Source organism: Martes martes (genome assembly GCF_963455335.1).
Source record: "Martes martes genome assembly, chromosome: 3".
NCBI classification, from domain to species: Eukaryota; Metazoa; Chordata; class Mammalia; order Carnivora; family Mustelidae; genus Martes; species Martes martes.
This window is the reverse complement of record NC_137890.1, coordinates 137854840-137867767: the sequence shown is the minus strand read 5'-3', so window position 1 is coordinate 137867767 and position 12928 is coordinate 137854840. Positions and strand designations below refer to the sequence as shown.

Sequence of the window (12928 nt, the reverse complement as noted above, 5' to 3'; positions counted from 1 at the left end):
TGTGGGTGGGACTTGTAGCCCGGCATGGCTGGCTTCCCCGCCCAGGGTCTCCCAAGGCAGAAATCCAGGCTTTGGCCACACCGAGCCCTCACCCTCATTTGGAGGCTCTGGGGTTGGGGGTGGGGGTGGGAAGGGTATGATGAGGGGGAAGCTGCTTCCCAGCTCATGCAGGTTGTTGGCAGAATTCAGTTTTGCACGGTTGTAGGAGCGATGTCACTGTTTCCTTGCTGGCTCCCAGCCAAGTCTGCTCTCACTTCTGAGAGGCCTCTCACATCCCTTGTCACATGGGCCCCTCCAAATCAGCAATGGTGTGAAAATCTTTTTGGTGCCTCAAAAATCTCTGACTACCCTTTCTGTGAGCAGCCAGAAAAACACTACTTTTTTTTTTTTTTTTAAAGGCTCATGTGATCAAGTCGGGCCCACCTAAGTAATCTCCCTTTCTTGAAGTGGACTGTGCTATAGAACACAACCTAATCACCAGAATTAAATCCATCATATCCACGATCTCAGAGATGGTACATGGGGGAAAGGAGGAAATTTGGAGAGTCATTTTATTTTATTTTATTTTAAAGATTTTATTTGTTTATTTGAAAGAGAGAGAGAGCGAGCGCATTAGGAGGGGGAGGGGCAGAGGGAGAGGGAGAAGCAGACTCCCTGTGAAGCATGAAGTCCGGTGTGGGGTGTGATCCCAGGAACCTGAGATCATGACCTGAGCTGAAGTAAGATGCTTAACCACTTAATCAACTGAAGCATTCAGGCATCCCTGGGGAGTCATTCTAGAATTCTGGTCCCCTTGGTCACCTTCTGTTGTCATGAGAACACATTGTGGAAGCTTAAAGAAATTGGGAGGATTTTTGCAAGAATTCAAGGAAAAGGTGATGGGCGTCTGGGCCTGGGGGGTGGCAGTGGAGGTGGTGAGATATGGTCAAATTTTCAAAGAACATGATAGCAGAACTGATAGGACTTTGCTGACCAACTGGATATTGAGTATAAATGAGTCTGTGGAGTTGAGAAAAGCTTTATGGATCTTGGGCTCGGCAACTAGAGAAACAGCATTGTTATGTGCTGAGACAAGGTGCCATAAGGGAGGAATAGGTTTGACAGGACTTTGGGGAGATGTTGCTTTAAGATGCCAGTAACATCCAAATGGAGATGCCTGCTCATATATACATGTAGAGTTTTGGAAAGAGGTCTGGTCTGATGATTGGGGCATTGTTGGGTTATACATAGTGCTTAAGGCCATGGGATTACATGAGATCACCCAGTGGAAGGAAGAAAGAAGGAAGGAAGAAGTTCCAGAATGCAGCCCTGCTGGGTTCAAGGTTAGAAGTCAGACATGAAGAGAAACTTCTAAGGAGAATGGAGGGGGGGGGGCCATGTAGTGAGGTAAAAGGAACACCGGGAGAAGAGTAGAAACCCAGAGGGAGGGGGAAAAGAAGGAAGACCGAGTGACAGGACAGTGAGTCACAGACAGAGAACTGGGCTTTGAATGTACCCACACACAGGTTAGGGACCTTGAGGAGAACTGAGCTGTTTCAGTGGGGGTGTGGGGTTAAGCCTCATTCTAGTGGGTTTAAGAGACAATGGGAAGAGGAACTGTAGACAGAGATAAGACAAAGCTCTTTGAGGAGTTCTGTGGTAAAGAGAGCAGGGAGAAGGACTGGGAGGTTGGCAGGGCTGTGAGACCCTGAGAGGATTCTCCTTTCCTCCCCGTTCTCTCTTTTCCTTTCCTTTTGTGAGAGGTTATAGCACAATTAGATGGAGAGGAGAAAATGATGATGCAGAGAGCAGGAGAAATAGCCAGAGCCCGATTTCTGTGCAAAGCAAAAGGGGTGGAATCCGCACCCAAAGGAAGATCTGGCTTCTAGCAGGTGCTGGAAAAGTTGCCTAATGCCCTAGGAGGGGCCAAGGCAGGTAAGGGCTCAGAGGGGCTGGTGGGAATGGAGGCTAGCCTCTCTTGGGAGGGCCTTTATTTTCTCATTAAAATAGGAAGCCAGGTTGTCAGCTGAGGGGATGCTGGGGGCTTGGGGCAGGAAGACATACGACAGAGCCCACCAGCAGCGTGAGTAAGGGAGCAGGTAGGGAGCCTGGGATTGCCAGGCCTCACAAGAAGCCACTGATACCGGGTTCTAGATTTTCATTTCAGTACAGTCAAACCACTTTCATCTGCAAAAAATCATTACCATGTAGATTAACTACCCCCGCCCCCGGCAAACCCGGAGATTTAACAATAAAGATTTGGGTCATCAAATCCAGAACCAATGAAGTTATTTTGTTTGCTTTTATTTACTGATTGTATTTTGTTTTTATGCCCATTAGTTATTTCAAATCCTACTTTCCCAGGTCAACTGTTGCAGGTCTAATGCTTACCATGTATTTTAAAACATTGCTCTTTTTATTTTTTGTTGACTGCTTCTACTACCTTTTCGCATTATTAATTGGATAAAATGTGACAATTTATATGGGCTTTTAATGAAAAAAATTGAGAGTAACTCCCCTCAGATATTTCTGACCTGCTTTACTGTCTCAGACTTGTATCTTAAACATTTCAAATCAATTCCTCCCCGTTCTTAATCACGTTAGATGCTCACATTAGAGCAGGTACTGGGCCCAAAATGCCTTTAGGATAGAAAACACAACATCGAAACAGTATGCTCTGCAATAAATTTAGGTGGTTAGGAAAGCAAATGGGAAGAGGGGAAGGAAAGTTATATGATCAAGTACTTCAGAGATCAGAGTGGACTCGGCGTCTATTTTCTTTTGTTAGCTAATTAAATCTTTCAATCTAATGAAAAGAAAACAATGATAAAATATATGATATGCCTGCATAAACCCTCCACCCCACCCATTTCTTTCTTTTGGAATTCCCAGCTCAACTTAGGTAATTCTCCTTCCCCTTCCCCTTCCATGTGTTAAGGAAGAAGTTTCCTCCTCATCCCAGAAAGATGAGTCTCGATTAATCCAGTACACACACACACACACACACACACACACACAAATCCAGAAGCCAACCTTCATTCCCCATGTTGGTGACTAGATTAGAATGGATGAGTGACACAAAGCTGGCCAATGAGAAGTGAGGGAATGTCTGCCTTAGGCCTAGGGACTTCTGGAAAAGCTACCCCTCCCTGATAGAACAGACTGTGAATGAGGAAGTATCATCTTCTGTCCTGGGAAATAGTTGCGTGAACAAATGATGCGTTTCTGTGACACCCATACTTGACCCTAAGAGGACAAGCTTGAGAACATAAGCCAACAGTCTGAGGAGAGGTGCAGCTGAAAAGACAGAAACATGCCAGGCCCTTGAGGATGTTGTTGGACCACTGCGATAAACTCTAGAACTGCCTCACTTCTACGCATCCAGTTATGTTAGAAGCTAATAATAGGACAATAGTAACACTCTATAATTAACACTTTTTAAAAAAGATTTTATTTGAGAGAGAGCCAGAATGTGTTGGTGGTGGGGAGCCCCAGGGGCAGACGGAGAGGGAGAAGTAGACTCCCCACTGAGCAGGGAGCCTGCTGCAGGCAGGGCTCCATTCCAGGACCCTGAGATCATGACCTGAGCTGAAGGCAGATGCTTAACCCACTGAGCCATCCAGGCGCCCTGGAACACTTCATAGTTTAAACAAGTTTTGGGCAGGTATTCTGTTACCTGCAGCCAGAAACATTCTGTTTGACACAGTCCTCCTACAGAATCCGGGGCCGTAATTGCTGAGGGCAAAACACGGTGGTGAACTGTGTGCCTGGGACTGAGTCTGGTGGCTCTCGTACTGGGAAGAGTGTATTCAGGCCCATTAATTATTAAACAGTTATGCCTGGTTGGTTTCTGTACAGACTTCCCCGGACAACATTTATCACTGCCCTTTAGTGCTTCCCTAGTACTTTGATCATTTACTAGAAGGATACTGAACCCTTTTTACTATAGTTAATGTTTATGCTTCCTTTAATATTGGGAATTGCTTGAGGATAAGGGCCATACCTATCATTTTTATATCTCTCGTGGGTAACAAAGTGCCTGGCATGTAGAAGATGTTCCATAAATATTTGCTGAACTGGAGAATCACCATCTGTTGACAAGTATGTGCTTGGTGCACAGTGGAGAAGGCTTCCCTGAGCACTTCCTCCTTATCCCTGAAGCAGAGGCACCAGGACAAAGGAATCAGTTCAGAGGAACCACTGCAGATTAGCTCTCGTGGGAAAGACAGAGCCCTGAGAGCACAAGAAAGTTCTCCACTTGGACTACGCAGACAGCTGTTCAAGAATCATCCTTATCTGTGCTCCTTCCTTCCCTCTCTGCTTTCCACCACATTCTGTCTACCTCCAAAGTCCATCCTGTTTTCTCTCTCTCTCTCTTTTTTTTTTTTTTTACCTCCCCAATACTACCCCCATCTCCAGTCTGCCATCATCTCACAAATGCCCCCCCACCTGCTTCTATTATGTACAAAGGAGTCAGAGACATGTTTTAAAAGCAGAATTGAGATCATCCACATTCATGTATGGAATAAAAAGAAACTCCTTTCTGTGTCCCTCTGCCTTCTCTATCACCCTTCTTTTTTGTCCTAGCACTATTCCTGTCTGAAGTCGCTCAGGTGGTTGCCTCCTCCCTGCTTCCCCCATGGATGGTAAAGGTCCATGGGAGCAGGCAGCTCCCTTCTACTGTTTAGGGCCAGCTCCCCTAGACCCACGATAACCCCCCACATGCAGTGACTATTCCAGACATGTTGGTGAGTTAACAAATCCTGAATCTGGCCACCATAGGACCACAGCTCCGAAGAGGTTTTAAGTCTTATAGTACAAGTTTTCTACCCAAAATAAAAGAAAAAAAGGAAAATAACAGGGGAATAGAGCCATCCATGAAATTCATGGACATGAGCTTGAGCAGGTCAGGCTTTAAAAAAATTGAGGAAGATAAGAAGAGGCAGTCTCAGCCCCACAGAGATGCTGTCAAGGCCACTGGGGTCTCCCAACCAGTTTTGGAGGACCCAGTGTAAAGTCAGGGATGGGGTATGCGGGGGTTCCCACTTGATACCCCTCCTGCTCCCTCTTCCTTCCATAGTCCTCAGGGTGCCAGGAACAAGGTCGCAGCAGGCTTTGGCTCTGCCTGGAATTACTGTGCTTCTTGGGCCTTCGATGCTGAAACATGTGTCCCAAGCTCATGCGTCCACTTGCTTCCCCCGTGAACCAAATAATGAAGAAACGTGCACATGAATGTATACGGGTAACTAGAGCCAAGAGTTTATCGTTAAGTTTAAAAAACTTCCTAGGAAGTTAGAATTTTGAAGTAAAATATAAAGCTGAAAACGGTACTTGGCAAAAATAATACAGCTAACTCAGGAGTTTGATTTTGTCGTTTCAGTTTACTCTTAGATTGAGAGACACACCCTCCTTTGGAGGTCATAGTGGAGCTATGAAGACTAAAGGTAAAAATACTTACAAGATAATTGATTTATAACAATGATGGGTTAGCGTCAAACCATAAAGCTGTGATTAATCATTCACTTAACAAAAATTTCCACCAAAGCACTTCTTTAAAACAGCTATGGATGGAAATTAGCAGACTCAGGAAAGGCTGAAAGTCAAAAGGTTTGGATTTCCAAGTTGTAGGTCTTACTCAGAAAGCCCTAAACTTCTCTGCCTCCATTTCTTCAATGTAACAAGTCAAGATATTAATACCTTAATGGGTTGTTCTGTGAAGATAAAATAAAATACTATAATATGCATTAGAAACAAAGTAGGTGTAACTGAGCTCAAGAAGCAAATCTGGACCTAGTACCTATGAAAAATATGTAGTAAGACCCATCCAAAGGATGGGATGTCAGCCCTGAGCAGGAAGTCACTCTCTGTCTACAGCTTTATACAGGAATGGAGTCAAAAGCGGCAGGAATTTTTCTTTAGGACACTTGGCATCTTCAGGACATCTTAGCAGATACATGGGAAATTGTAACTTTATGCTAATATGGCCACATAAATTTATAGTTGATCAAAACCAGCAGAATGATTTGGAGTTTAAGTGCACCAGCTCTAGAGTCACATTGCCTGCGTGTGAATCTCAACTCTGTGGAGCTTTGAGCAAGTTCCTTAACTTCTTGGGTAGCCAGCTTCTACGAAGATCCTGAGGGATCCCCAGGGATCTCAGCTACTAGCACTCATGCCCTTGTGTCCTGCCCTCTAGCATGGTATCAGGGCTGGCTTGGGTGAGCAACAGAATACAGCAGAAGTGATGGTGTATCGCTCCTGAAGCTGGGTCACAAAAGGCTCTGTGGCTTCCTACCTGGTCGCTCTCTTGGCTCCTTCTTTCCACCCCATGGAAAGGCCCACACAGTGGGGAATCGAGATGTCTAGCTAACAGCCACAGGACAGAGCTTGGACTTGGATCCACCAGCCCCAGTCAAGCTTTGAGATGACATCTTGATTAAAACCTCATGAGAAACCTAGAGCTGGAACCTCCCAGCTAAGCCAACACCTAATTCCTGACCAGAAGAAAGTGTGAGATAACAAATGTCTGTCATTTTAAGTGTTGGGGGAATTCATTATGCAGTAGTAAATCCCTAAAGCAGCCTCTCAAAGTAAAATTTACATTTCTGTACAAATGGAGATGATAATAGAACCTCTCTCAAAGGATGGTCTTAGGGATCAAAGGAGAAGTACATTGAAAGCCTTCAGCCCAGTACCTGGCACAGAGTGAACACATGTTAACTGGTATTACAGGTCCACATGCCTTGTCTTCCATAAGCAAGGTGGTCCTGCTTGTGTTTACAGTCACTTTTCCCAAGGGCTTTTCCCCCCTAGCACTTTGTTAAGTACAGGGATCTGGCTCTAGTCAGTCATTGTACACTGTCTTTCTCTATCCATCCACTGGGCAAACAGTCTTCTCTTTTTCCTCTCTGATCCCTTTTGGGATGAGATGCGAGATGCTTATGTGAGAAATTTAAGGCACATACTGGGGCTAGGGAACCACAATCGCTGACCTGAAGAAGACCAACCCACTGACCTTATGAGCACTTGACAAAGGTAGACAATAGTCAGCTGAGCTGGCTGAAGTCAACTTGAGCATTTACAGAGCTCACTGTTTAGAAACTGACCTCTGAAATACACAAAGCTTTCATTCAGGCTCACTTATGGGCTTTTAAACCTGGAATAGATCAGGCAAACTTCATAGATGCTATCTTTTCTTTCTCTGATTATTCCTGTCTCCTTCACATTTGGGTTTCCTTTTATTACTGCTGGATGGGTGAGCAGTCAAATTTCCTATGAACTGAAAAAAAGATGTGGAGGAAATTTACTACTAAAGCAGTGAAAAGAAGGAAAGAACAACAGAGATGTTTCTGTCCCATAATAAAACTCAATAATAAAACTATTTGACAAATAACAACTCAATAATAAAACTATTTGATGAGTGACAGCTCAATAATAAAACTATCTGACAAACATTTCAAAAGCATAGCCTGTAATATGAGGTGAAAGGGGAAGTAAAGGGATCACAAATACTGAGTCAGAGGTTTTATTACCCATAAACCATGAGGATTGCTATACTTTCATTAAGAGTAAAGTATATAGGGCGCCTGGGTGGCTCGGTGGGTTAAGTCTCTGCCTTGGGCTCGGGTCACAGTCTCAGGGTCCTGGGATTGAGTCCCGCATCGGGCTCTCTGCTTGGCGGGGAGCCTGCTTCCTCCACTCTCTCTCTCTGCCTGCCTCTCTGCCTACTTGTGATCTCTCTCTGTCAAATAAATGAATAGATTCTTAAAAAAAAAAAAAAGAGTAAAGTATATATATTTTACTGATGACTGGGGAATTGAATGTTTAAATTTAACATCCTTCTATAACAGGGTATATGAAGGGTTCAAAACAAACATACAATCTTTTATTATACACACAGAAAGAGGTGAACTTTTAATTTTGCTGGACAAAATGCATCATTCTTGACCTCAGGGAGTTTTTATTCTAAAACAAACAAACAAAAAAACACAGTAGTATTAAGCTAATGCCTCTCTGCCTCTCTCTCTCCTCTTTCTCTCTTCTGGGTGTGTTTAGTTCTGCTTAAGACATTGTTTCATATGGAAACACTTAACCTTCTCTTAAACCAACCTCTCAGGGGTATGAACTTGGGTTTGCTCATTTCTTCCTCCTTCCTTTGGCTGTTTATTTCTTAGCTCTCCACAAGATCAAGGACTTTGTTTTTCTATCAAAATCTTCCTCCCTCCCCTTCCCTTCTTTTCTTCCTTCCTTTTCTTTCCATTCAACTTTCCTTTCTCCCACTTCCTATCCTCTTTTCCTTCGTGGTATTTTTTTTTTTTAAACTTCAAACATAGATTGACAGTATGGAGAACATTTCTTGGGTGTTGACTCTGGATTCTTTGTAAGAATGCTGTCCTTCGTTGTGACACAGCCCAGGAATGAGGTTGTTGATTTAGTGAAAATGCCACATTCCTAAGTTTTCATCTATAATAAAGCAGCAGTTGAAACAAGATGATTTCTCTTTTCTGCTGAAATATGCATATATATATATATATATATATGTACATATATATATATCTCAACTAAGAAATATAAGAAAAGAAATAAGAAATAACTTGGGTGTTATTTCTTAAGCGTAAATAAAGCACACAATGAAACCACATATCCACCCAGTTGCCCAAGAAGCACCCTGAACTGCCTTCCCATTCCTTTTATGTTTAATCAATTACTGAAGCCTAATTTTTCGCATTTCTGAGAAGCGTGATAGCCTCTAAATTCTGTTCTGCACCATCAGTCTTCTGGGATACTTCCCTATTTCCTCTCTAGCCTTGCCCCCCGTCAACCCACAGTCCCACTGTCATGCCCAACAGTCCAGGCATATGCAAAATTCTCCAGTAGTTCTCATTATCTGCAAGTTAAAATCAACTCCTTTTGCTGCTGCCCACCTTGCTCTTCTGCCAGGAGTTCTTTTATGATCCAATTAGAGGATAGATCCGCTCTTATGTCTCTTTGACTTATAAGGCATTTACATTTTCTGGAAAACCTTATCTCCAGACACTGACATTAACTATTCGAGAAACAGAAGAAACTTCTCCTGAGAAGACTTCCTTGACATTCCCAGAAGTAATCCTTCTAATCCACAGGAAAGTTTGCTCAAGCCTCTCTAAATTATTCTATTGAATCCTGATGCTTAGATGGAGACACATGAATCTCTGGAGAAGTCCTCGTCAAAAGAATGTTCTTGAAATATCTGTCCAAATTTCATTTAGGGAAGAGACTAGGTGTTTAAGGGAAATGGCAAGACAGCCCCTCCCCAGTCTGCATGCCCCACCTGGCAAAGCAAAATCCCCCTGGACTTAACTTGACCAAACCCCCTAGAAGGCAGTTGCATGACTCAGGCCCCTAGAACATTTCACTGCCTATTTCAAGTGGCTTATCGAACATCCGTGTTCCTTCCAACTTTCCCTAAGGAAAGTGCTGATAATTACAGTTTTATACCCATCTTTCCAGTGACACTATGCTGCCTCAGTGATGTTCTGGAGACAAATGGACTATCCAGGTTACTTTGGGGTGGGTTTTTTTGCATATTTGTCTCCCAGTAGATATAAACTTCTTGAGGTCAGAGATCTTTATAAACTTTAATCTTTGTATTTGCAACAAGTGGCACAGTGCCTGGCACGTAGTGTCAGTCATGTGAATATTTGTTGATGGTATGGATGACCCATTTTTTAAAAAGATTTCATTTCTTTATTTGAGAAAGAGAGCGAGATCATGAGCAGGGGTGGGGTGTAGAGGGAGCAGACTCCCCACTAAGTAGGGAGTCCAATGTAGGACTTGATCCCAGGACCCTGAGATCATGACCTGAGCCTAAGGCAGATGCTTAACCAACTGAGCCACCCAGGCACTCTGAATAACTCATTCTTATAACTAAGCTTTGTATATGTGGTTGTTTCAAAATACAAAATATCACTTTATGAAAACAGTTACATTTTAACACAACAAAGTTAAATGTAAGGGAACTGATGTCTGCCATTGAATTGTCTTAAATGGTAGTAACCATTGCTTTCTTTAAGGATTTTTTACAAAAAATGTATTTGACAGAGAGAGAGAGAGACAGACAGACAGACACAGAGAGAGTACAAGCAGGGGCAGCAGCAGAGAGAAAGGGAGAAGCAGGCTCTCAGCTGAGCAGGGAGCCTGATACGGGACTCGATCCCAGAATCCTGGGATCATGACCTGAGCTGAAGGCAGATGCTAACCATTGCTTTCTTAACTAAAAGTCATTCTCAATAGGTCAGCACTCTCAGGTACTTAACCTTTGGCACCTTTGCCTGGCCCTGAAACTGCCAGGCAAACAGCTCTTGACAGCTTCACAAACTATTCTGAACCGTCCCCTTGCAATTCACAGAAGACCCCTCAGTATGTAAGCACTGTCTGCACATTTCCTGGCTGACTAGACCATCCAGAGAGAATGCTTCAGTTGGCTGACTAGAATGTGTAATACTGAAACGAAAGTAAATATTTACTTAAAAGGAAAGTAAGGCCAGAAGAAACCCAAACTAGATGTTCTCAACTTGTTTGCATCCAATAATATGTATCCCATTACATGAAGGTTTTATAGTAAGAGCTAGAGCTGAACTGCATCAGGCAAGCTAAAAAAATGAAGGCAGCTTTAAATGAAAGAATCCACCAAACATCACTGATCCCACCCACCTCTGAATATTACCGTGTACACCAGCTTTATGATTTACTGTGACACATTCCTATAAATGGTGAAGCAGTTATTTCTCTGCATCTTAACTCTCTGATTAACGGATTTTCATCATCCTGGAAGGAAAAGAAAGTGGGTTCCCCATGAAGTCTTTTCTCAAAACTGTCTTTTGGGGCTTTCCCTTCTGTTATTTTTTCCCTCCTCTTATGACATCCTTACTGCTGTTTGAAAACTTTAAACACTACATCTTTTCCCTTGAAGATCACAACTACAAAGGTTGGGGTTTTTTCTACTTTAAATCATATTAAATTTAAACATTTAAACCTGAATTTAATAAAAAGAAATCTTAAGACTTCGCCTTGATTTCAGGAAGTATGTATTTATGATACAAAGCTGTCGCAGCCTGAACACTGAGGACCCCACCAAGGGCATCTAGCCATTCCCTAGAAGCAGCCACACCAACAGGGAAGCCTCATTTACAACTTGGTGCATTGGTCCAAGCCCCTAGCGAGATCCTTAGCTCTCCTTCGTGTGCTTAGTGTGGTAAGATAGCACCTATACTGGTCTCCAACTCTCTTATCTTTTGCAAATGTTTCAAACTTACTGCCTTTGTTCAGCAGAACCACGGGCACGGTGATGACGGTGACAAGCGCAGCAAGCCCCAGCAGTCCCAGGAGCACCTTCCACGGCGTCTGCAAGCCGGTCAGATCATACCCAGTTAGAGCGAGCCCTCTGCCCCAGTCTGGTAGAGGTAGAGGCTCGGGGCCCGCGCTGCACCGCAGGCAGCGGGATTTGCCCATGGGCGAACATCGGAAGAGGGGCACAGTGGGTTGAGAGGGTTTGGAGCGCGGAGGTTGCAAGAGTGGCTGCCCCTGAACTTGTGGCAGCTGAGCCCATTGGCGTTTGCTTCTCTACGGCCTCCTGCAGGTCAGAAGCCAAGTAAGAGAGAAGCCAAGTGAGGGTGCGAGCGGGCGTTTTATGGGTGGCTCTCTGCGTCCTCCCAGGCTCGGCGCCTGGTTTCTAGCAGAAACCCCGGGGGGCCGAGCGCCGGGGGGGGGCTCTGAGAGGTCCCTTCACCTGTCAGAGGGCGGCCCTGGAGTCTCCACCGAAGAGGAGCTCCTGGTCGCGTTCCTCCAGCTTCGGGGTCCATTTGGGGGAGAATCTGGTGAGAAGCACCTACAATTCAACCCTGGGGTTAGGGAAAGGCGCTGCTCACTCACCTTCATCGTCGGCGTGTGCCCGGAACTGAGTGCCGGGAGCAGGAGCGCAGGCAGAAGTCAGGCGAGCCGCAGGGACGCGCGTCCAGCTCCGCCGCTCCGGGCCGCGGAGTCACTCGGCGCTCCCAAGTTTCTGCCCCGAGTTAAACATTAGTGAGCGTCCCGCCCGCTCGGTATAAAGGCCGCGCGCGGGCAGGCTGAGGGCGAAGGCGCGCCGGGCGCCGGGCACTGGCATCCCGGCCGGAGGGCGCTCAAGAGGCGCCTCCCCCGTGTGTCGGGCGCCGGGCGGCAGCCGGGGCGCGCAGGGTGCAGGGCCCCCGGGACGCGCGGGCGGGGCTGCGAGAGCGGGAGTCGGGGAGAGGCAGCGCCTGGCAGCCGGCGCGCACACGGTGATCCACCCGAGCGGAAAGGGACCTTGGCGCTGCCCTCCCATGGGGTCTGCAAACTCACGGCTCACTGGGGGCAGCCCAGCTAAAACCCAGGCCTCTGTCTTGTGCTAGTGAAAATCTGCTGGGAGGTAGTGGGGGTGTTTAAACCTTCTGGAAGGCAAAGGGAGAGAAAAGGTGATTGTTCCTTTGTGAATGGCGCTTAAAGGCTAAATAGCTGAATTCGCCCTCCGTAGCGTATTTCCAGCTTGTCTTGCAGGCTTACCTTCTCATAAGACGCCAAAAATAACAATAACACTTATGCGGAACTTACTTTTCCCCCTGGGAGCTACTCTAAGGATTTACTGTGTTTATTTTACAGGGAGAAAGCCTAGGCACAGAAAGTTTAAGTCACTCGTCCGTGTCACTCAGCTAGGACTTCGTGGAGCCTAAATACTGAGTCCGTGTTCTTAACCGTCACTTCACATGGCTTCCCATCTTTCGGTCTTGCAAGGAGAGTTTAGGGAGGAGAAGGTGGTTGCACGTGGCTTCTCCCTTCCTCAGTTCCCGCTGTGCCCTGTGGATTCCTTCCCTCCCTCCTTGCTTCCTTCCTCCCTTCCTTCTTTCTTCCCTATCTCCCTCCTTTCCTTCCTTCCACCCTTCCTTCCTTCCTTCCT

The 12928-nt window shown here is 45.4% G+C and overlaps 1 protein-coding gene across 1 annotated transcript in view; it reads right to left on the bottom strand.

Moving 5' to 3' along the window:
- Positions 1 to 12173, bottom strand: part of DPP4 (dipeptidyl peptidase 4) — a 79866-nt gene extending 67693 nt beyond the window's left edge. The window contains 2 exon segments of the mRNA XM_080798708.1: positions 11274 to 11361; positions 11890 to 12173. Of these exon segments, the coding sequence (XP_080654834.1) occupies positions 11274 to 11361; positions 11890 to 11895 (94 nt within the window). The 5' untranslated portion in view covers positions 11896 to 12173.
- Between the last annotated feature and the right edge of the window lie 755 nt (positions 12174 to 12928).